Source organism: Amphibalanus amphitrite, unplaced genomic scaffold (assembly GCF_019059575.1).
Source record: "Amphibalanus amphitrite isolate SeventyFive unplaced genomic scaffold, NRLGWU_Aamphi_draft 000939F_arrow, whole genome shotgun sequence".
Taxonomy (NCBI): Eukaryota; Metazoa; Arthropoda; class Thecostraca; order Balanomorpha; family Balanidae; genus Amphibalanus; species Amphibalanus amphitrite.
Window position 1 is genome coordinate 196845 of NW_024882433.1, and position 8403 is coordinate 205247.

Here is an 8403-nt window from a genome sequence, read left to right on the forward strand (position 1 = left end):
CCAGTTTCGGTATCCAAGGTGGTCAAGACCTTTTGAATTAGGTACCACAATGTCTATGCACACACTCTGAGATGTCCCCGGAATGGAGTGGGATCCTAACACAAAGACTGAAATCTTTATCATGTTGCCAATACCTATTAAATGCCGCTAGTTCTAATGGAAAGTCTGGGACTCCGTTTGGACGCCTACCTTGGCGTCATACCCAGAAGATAACGATAAAGATCGTAAACAAGCCGTAGGTAAACATAAACCCGATTGACACTCCGGCATTCTACATCGCACGTGAAATGAAAGATCAGAAAGTTTGGAAGGAGCCTCCACAGCCTCCACAATCGCTTGCCATAAAGCATCAGCAATTAAACAATTTTACACGTCAGTCTTATATGATAGTAACCTCTGGCATGCCACCGACGGATAATGAGCGCCGTTCAGGAATGTTGACGAAGGGTTCAACCGACTGATCTCAGGTTTCCTTACCCTCATCGTCGAGACTGAAGGCGCTGAGATCTGCCTCGTGGCTGGCCCGTGGAGAGTCACCCGAAATGAGCTGTCAAACAGGACGTATTCATGACTAAATTTCATCTATGTATATGCATGCGGGTGCATGCGCATTATGCAATGTGCACCTTATTCACAAGTGCACGTCCATCTTGAAATATGCACCCCTAAAGACAACCAATCAGCACCCCACCTATCAACCATCACCATAGAGCTATTGACACTCTGTTAATCATTTCTGACATTCTTCCAAATGCTGCTTTCCATGTGTAGCTACATGACCCAGGATCCAAAGAGCACACAAATACACCAGTGCCCCAATGTGTTGCAATTGGAATGCTGCTCTAGTGCAGATTATAAGACAAAAAAAAAGATAAACAATCCTAGCATCCCAGAGAGATTGGGCGACCATGACCCAACGATAGACTTGTAATAGACACATTCAGTGGAGGAGTCATCCCACCATAAAATTAGTGCCCCTAAGCAATTCCAGGACACCCTTAGAATAGCAATCACATCCCCAGTGGATGTCAGTCACACCTGAAAAAATGAAAAACCCTGCAAAAGTGCAGCACATAGGACACCCCCTGCATAGCAAGAAAGGTGGGGCTCTCTTATCATGAGTTGGGAGCCCCATAATGTGAGGAATCCCCCTTACAACCAAGCATGACAAACTTGATGAAAACTTGATCTTGTTGGAGCTGGGGCACTCCACAGACCACAGGTGCACAGTATGGTGCGGAATTATCATGAGGGCTCCGGCTGTTCATGGGCACTACAAACTGCTGAGTGTGGTGTGTACGGTGTGTGCAGTAGGCGTGGGGGTAGGGGATGTGTAATCGGTATGGCGTCACACGGCTGCATGCGGTGACAGAAATGTGACGTAGGGACGCAGTGGGCGGAGCTTGGAGCCTGTGTTATATGTACAGTCCTACCGCACACAGGGCCCGTGAACAGCCCTATGACGATGTGGTGCAAATTTGTGTGAAGCAGTGTGGACCCTCAGTGGTACACTATGGTGTAAATTTGCGTGAAGCAGTGCGGACCCTCAGTGGTACACTATGCTCATGTGCTGAACTGTTGTGCTGGCAAAGTATGATAAAAAAAATGATGCACAAAACACAATGGGGTTGACAATGTCCATGAAAGAATTGACCCATGTCTTCACCTTATAGGTACTACACCAATTTTCTACAGACCTGAGACAATTGTTGTACTGGCAGCCTCATAGAGGGCTGCCCCACCTCCTCAGTGATTTTCTTCCTCAAATTTTTGAACATATTTGGGAAATAATCGCATGAATTTAAGTAGCCAACAACTCCAACTCCGAATCGTGTCCAAATACAAAACATGTAACGGAAGTTAGCAGGGATTCAGCAGGGGTTCAGCAGGGATTCAGCAGGGATCGACGGCCCCTACGATTTCGCTGAATTTTGGTGGAGAGGTGCAGAATGGTGTCCTCTATCGAAAATCCTAGTGCCAAAATGCGGGGAATCCATCAGGGGGGCCACACATCCCAAAAAACAGTATGCCCTCAGGGCACAATCGACGAACTTTGAAAACCCTACTTCTAGCCGTCAAAACAGCTAAAAATGCACGTCATTCGAAAGAGGACAAAATTTTACGTGCAACGGTACCAAATTTAGGGGGCTAGCGCCCCCCTGAACCGAACAAAACAGCTTCAAATATATGGGCCCGGGAGTATGCCCTCGGGGCATAAATAAACGTTTTCAACAATTTCAGGCCTATAACATCGACAAAATCCAGCAATATGCACACCATTGGAAAGAGCGTAATTTCCCAAACAAAAAACCCAAGTAACATTTTTCGATGGGGCCCACCTGGGGCCCACGGGACCCAATTGAAATTTGGGGCCCAAATGGGCGGCCCCTACGATTTTCTTCAAAATTTGCACAGACACTCTCCTGGGCCCCCTCTTCAATCTGGCTGAAGAAACCTACCGGGGAATCCAAAGGAAGGGGCCCAAAGAGGGCCCCAAAGAGGCCTTTTCTAAGTATTGCCCCTAATTTCGCGACCAACCTCGGCAATATGCACATCATTGGAAAGAGCGTAATTTCCCAAACAAAAAACCCAAGCATCATTTTTCGATGGGGCCCACCTGGGGCCCACAGGACCCAATTGAAATTTTGGGCCCAATGGGGCGGCCCCTACGATTTTCTTCAAAATTTGCACAGACACTCTCCTGGGCCCCCTCTTCAATCTGGCTGAAGAAACCTACCGGGGAATCCAAAGGAAGGGGCCCAAATAGGGCCCCAAAGAGGCCCTTTCTAAGTATTGCCTCTAATTTCGCGACCAACCTCGGCAATATGCACATCATTGGAAAGAGCGTAATTTCCCAAACAAAAAACCCAAGTAACATTTTTCGATGGGGCCCACCTGGGGCCCACGGGACCCAATTGAAATTTGGGGCCCAATGGGGCGGCCCCTACGATTTTCTTCAAAATTTGCACAGACACTCTCCTGGGCCCCCTCTTCAATCTGGCTGAAGAAACCTACCGGGGAATCCAAAGGCAGGTGTGGTGACGTAGCCCTTGCCCTCTGAACTTTGTGCAGTAGACTAGGTGGCGCTGAGCTCGCTGCGCTCGTGGGCACGGTGCGGCCGTGCAGCAGTCGGGCAGCGGCCCCCGCCGGATACCGATCACCAATACAGGACTACGTTATTCAGAACGCTGTGTGAGATCGCGGACCGAGATCGCGGACCCGGAAGCTGGAACGAACTCAGCCGCGGATACTAGCGGCGTAACAACTTGGCGACGAGGATGAGATTCGCTTAGTGGTGATCTCGGAAGGAAAAGTGGCGTTCTCACGGATTTGGCGTTCTGGTGGTGCGGCACCGGTGGCCGACGCGGATATACGTCACGGGGAAGTGACAGCGTCGGGACTCGGACAAACTCGCATGGCGTGCTGGATGGTGCAGTGCGCGGCGGTCGGCGCGGATATACATCACGGTGAAGTGATAGCGTCGTGCCGGGTGATATTGCTTAGTGCTTAGTTCTGCTTAGTGCTTAGTATTTTTTTATACTGCTGCATAATTTTGTGCATTAACGCTGTCAGCTCTGCCGCTGCGTTTCGCTGTATCGTTGTTGGGAACATTTGTATTGCACCTCCGTGTTGGGTGAACACTGAACAGTGGTGCGGGCGGCGACGGCGGCCGCTGGACTCTGAACTTTGGACTCTGCTCGGAGTGGCGTGACTGGTGAGTCAGCGCGGTCAGTGCAGTGTGCAGTGCCCGACCCCGGTGCAGCCTCGGGGCGGTGGCAAACATGGCGGCCGGACTGCCGAGCGTGGCTCCTTTTGCAAAGGGGATGGACTTTCGCCGGTGGCTGAAGGGTCTGGAATTCTACGCCGAGGCGATGGACATAACAGACGACCGGCGGCGGACTGCAGTCCTGCTCCATCTAATGGGGCCGGACATCCAGGACGTGTTCGACACCCTGCCGGAGCCGGCTGCAACGGCTGCAACGTCACAATACGACACCGCTGTGGCTAAACTACGCCAATATCTGCAGCCGACGTCTAACCTTATGGCGGAACGTGTAACGTTCCACCGCACGAGCATGTACGCCGGCGAGTCATTCGACGCGTACCTGGCTCGTTTGCGGGCGGTGGCTGGGCGGTGCGGGTTCCCGGCGGCTGACCTCGACCGTGAGCTCCGGGACAGGAGCGTGGCCGGCGCGACTCCACAAATTCAGGAGCGACTGTTGCAGACGGTCGGAACCAAAGGAGACAACTTTTCACTGCAAGATCTCCAGGCTACGGCTCGTGCATACGAGCAAACGCAAATGCTAGTGACGCAGTTCCGTAATGCGTCTCTGAGCACGGACGGCGTCGGACGGTCAACCACCGCATTGGACGAGCGGCCAGAAGTCGATGTGGTGACCTCGGGACCGGATCAGCTGAACGCTGTCCGGCCACAGCGCACGGCTGACGGTAACCGGAACCGCCAGCGGCGCACGGTCCGCTGCTACCGCTGCGGTGCGGCGGGACATTTTCAGCGGGACTGTCAGGAGAGCCGACGCCCGGATGAGTCAGCGCGTGCGGCACCAGCGTCACGGCGGCCGACGGGGCCGGGGCGCCGGGAATCTGACACTCGTGGGTCCGACGGGGTCAGACCGGCACCGGAGACGCGGCGGTGCTACCGCTGCAAGCAGATCGGACATCTGCGCAGTCCATGCCGACAGCGGACTGCCACGGCGGACATGTGGGGGCTGGGGCAGATAAACGCTGTTAACCTAACGGAGGCGGTTAAAATGACTTTACCGGTGAACGGGGTGGCCATCAAAATGGTGGTGGACACTGGCAGCCCTATCACTGCTGTGGGGCGGGACACGGTCATCCCGCGGCTGCGATTGAAACCTACTCAGCTACAGCTGTCGTCATTCACTGGTCACCGGATCCCTCTCCGGGGTGAGGCAGACGTCTCTGTAAGGTTTCGCGGTCGGGACTATCGACTGCGACTGGTCGTGGTGGACCTACCTGGCGATCGCCGTCTGCTAGGCCGCGACTGGCTGCGGGCTCTGGACATCAGTGTGGGCGGCGGAGAGACGGCGGTGATGGACGTCACTCCGGACCGAGGGACGGCGGACCTGGAGGCGGTCTGTAACAGGCACAAGTCGGTGTTTGACGGCACACCGGGGCGCATCAGTGGAGTAAAGGCGCACCTGACACTGAAACCGGATGCACGGCCGGTGTCACGGCCGGTGCGCTCGCCTCCATATGCACTGAAACCGGCCGTCGAGCAGGAGCTCGACCGCTGGGTGCAGGCCGGGATCGCGGAAAAAGTCGGTCCAAACGACGCGCCCGGCTGGGGAACACCACTGGTGACGGTGCCACGGGCTGATGGCGGTGTGCGTCTGTGCGGTGATTATCGACTGACGGTAAACCCGCAGCTGCAAATGGCGACGCATCCTACGCCATCCGCCGAGGACATCTTTGCGAGCGTCCGAGGACGGCGGTTCTGCAAACTGGACCTGAAAGACGCCTTCCTGCAGCTGGAGCTCGCGGAGGAATCGCGGGATATGACAACAGTCGTCACGCACCGAGGACGGTATCGGATGAAATCCCTACCGTTCGGCATATCGGCGTGCAGTTCGGTGTTTCAGGCAGCAATCGATCACATCCTGGATGGCATAGACGGGTGTGTGGCCTATCAAGACGATCTGCTGGTGACGGCGGCGAACATGACAGACCTGTGCGTGCGCTTGGATGAAGTGCTAACTCGGCTGGAAGCTCATGGGGTGAAGCTGAAACGGGAAAAGTGTCAACTTGGACTCGACGAGGTGCAGTACCTCGGCTGGCGCATCTCAGCACAGGGGCTGCGTCCAGTACAGGAGAAAGTTGACGCAGTGATCGACATGCCGGACCCTAAAGATGTGAAAAGTCTGCGCAGCATCTTGGGGAGCATCAACTACTACCAGCGCGTGCTTCCCAACCTCTCCACGGAACTAGCGCCGCTGTACGATCTCTTACAGAAGGGCGCCACGTGGAAATGGACTAATGTGCACAAAAACGCACTGGTCAGAGTGCGGAAACTGCTGGCAGGGGACACAGTCCTAAAGCGGTACGATGCAGAGGCGCCGCTCAAGCTCGTCACAGATAGCAGTGAAGTCGGCGTGGGAGCCGTGCTTCTGCAGCCTGACGAGGAAGGACTGGAGCGTCCGGTGATGTACGCCTCTCGGACACTCACAAAAACGGAAAGGAAGTATCCGATGGTAGAGAAGGAGGCGCTGGCGGTGTCTTTCGCCGTCAAGCGTTTCGGTCAGTTTCTCTACGGCCGGAGGTGGACCCTGGTCACGGACAACAGGGCGCTGTCGCGCATCTTGAGTCCGGAGCGTGAGCTGCCAACGCTGGCTGCGGCCAGGCTACAGCGGTATGCGCTGCAGCTCGCGGCTTTCACCTACGATGTGGAGCTGCGTCCATCAGAAGACATGCACCTGGCGGACAGTCTGTCTCGTATGGCAGTGCCAGGCGGAGAGGTCGAGCCAGCGGACGCTGAGGACAACACCAGCGGCGGCTCGTATCTGCTGTTCATGGACGGTGTAGCTCCAGTTCTGACGGCCAAACAACTCGCGGCGGCGACACGCCGCGATCGGGTACTGTCGCGCGTCCTGACGTACGTGCACAGTGGGTGGCCCGGACAGGTGGAGCAGGAGCTGGCCCCGTTCCGTCAGAGGCGGGATGAGCTCTCCACGGACCTGGGATGTCTGCTCTGGGGTGGCAGGACGGTGGTTCCCCACTGCCTTCGGCAACAGGTGCTGGCAGAGCTGCACCAAGGTCACCTGGGCAGCGCCAAAATGAAAGGTGTGGCGCGCCGATACGTATGGTGGCCTGGCATGGACGCCGAGCTGGAGGCCCTAGCGCGTGACTGCGCGGCTTGCATGGAAAAGCGCGGGGCACCACCGCGTGCTGAACTACACCCTTGGGAACCGACGGACAGCTGCTGGTTCAGGGTTCACATCGACTTCGCTGGACCCTTCCAGGGCTCTTTCTTTCTGATAGTGTATGACAGCTACTCGCGCTGGGTGGAGGCAGTGCCGATGCGTGAGACCAGCACGGAAAGCACTGTGCGTGTTCTGCGCGAAATGTTCGCCAGGTTTGGATTGCCGGTCCAGGTGGTCAGCGACAATGGACCCCAGCTGACCGCCACTGCGTTCTCCCAGTTCCTGAACTCGAATGGGATTCGGCACATCAGGACAGCGCCGTGGCATCCCAGTAGCAACGGGGCGGCGGAGCGCGCAGTTCAAACCGTAAAGAATGGCTTGAAAGCTGCACTCAAGGACGGAGGAACGCTTTCTCAGCGCCTCCAGCGGTTCTTGCTGGCATACCGGGTGGCGCCACACGCGACCACGGGGAGGTCTCCAGCGGAAATGATGTTGGGACGGAACGTGCGAACCAACCTGGACCTCCTAAAGCCGGATGTGCATGTGCGGCAGCGCGAGGAAAAACTTCGCCAGTGGCAGGCCGGTAGGCCAGGTCACAACAGGCAGTTCTCGATCGGAGACCACGTCTGGACACGGGCCTACGGTGGACCGTCCAAGTGGCGGCGGGGCGTCATCACCGCCCGGACGGGCCCGCTGTCGTTCGAAGTGGACGTGGGGAGCGCGATCTGGTCGCGGCACGCCGACCAGCTGCGTCTGGCGGGCACCCAACAGGCTGCTGCAGCGTCCGATGGCGCGGAGGAAATCAGCCGGCAGCCGACGGTGGCAGCACCGAACCGTACTGGACAGGTTCCGGTGGCACCCACAGGGATTGGCGAACCACCGGTGACCATCAGACCGGGGGTCATCGTCGGGTCAGGTGTGACCGGCGGGTCGGAAACGACGGTCAGGTCACCGGCCAAAGACAGGCCGGGGGCGACGGGCAATGATGCTGTGACAGCACCTGCTACCGCTACCGGTGGCAGCTCCGAGGAAGCGCAGGTAGCTGCAGGCGGCGACGCTGGTGCCGAGGAGGAGGTCAGCAGAGGTGGCGGTGCGACCTCATCGGCGACAGGAACAGGAGCTGGATCAGCAACTGGGGGCATCGCTCAGCGTGTTTCCGTCAGGCAGCGGAAGCAGCCGCGTCGCCTCATAGCCGAAATGTGACGGCGACACAAAGTCGTGTTCGAAGCGACTGGCTTTGCTTTGAAATAGTTTTAGACGGATGTTTAGTCTTATTTCGGCCAGTTTTTGTGTTGTCTGCTTCGCCACGACTGTCATTCCTGTTGAGGGGGGTAGTGTGTGGTGACGTAGCCCTTGCCCTCTGAACTTTGTGCAGTAGACTAGGTGGCGCTGAGCTCGCTGCGCTCGTGGGCACGGTGCGGCCGTGCAGCAGTCGGGCAGCGGCCCCCGCCGGATACCGATCACCAATACAGGACTACGTTATTCAGAACGCTGTGTGAGATCG

At 56.7% G+C, this 8403-nt stretch overlaps 2 protein-coding genes across 7 annotated transcripts in view; one reads left to right on the forward strand and one right to left on the reverse strand.

The window, feature by feature from the left end:
* Positions 1 to 1934, reverse strand: part of LOC122368329 (golgin subfamily A member 4-like) — a 44712-nt gene extending 42778 nt beyond the window's left edge. For all 6 annotated transcript variants that reach the window (XM_043342164.1, XM_043342168.1, XM_043342167.1 and 3 more), the window contains exons 1-2: positions 1698 to 1934; positions 478 to 547 (exon numbers count right to left, since the gene is read on the reverse strand). In XM_043342164.1, the coding sequence (XP_043198099.1) occupies positions 478 to 547; positions 1698 to 1850 (223 nt within the window). In that variant the 5' untranslated portion in view covers positions 1851 to 1934. The remainder of the gene's footprint in view (positions 1 to 477; positions 548 to 1697) is intronic.
* A 2367-nt stretch (positions 1935 to 4301) lies between these two features.
* On the forward strand, positions 4302 to 7941 carry LOC122368322 (uncharacterized protein K02A2.6-like). Its single transcript, XM_043342148.1, has 3 exons — positions 4302 to 4494; positions 5017 to 7734; positions 7922 to 7941. Exons 1-3 carry the CDS (start codon positions 4302 to 4304, stop codon positions 7939 to 7941), a joined length of 2931 nt encoding a protein of 976 aa, XP_043198083.1.
* The last annotated feature ends 462 nt before the right edge of the window (positions 7942 to 8403 follow it).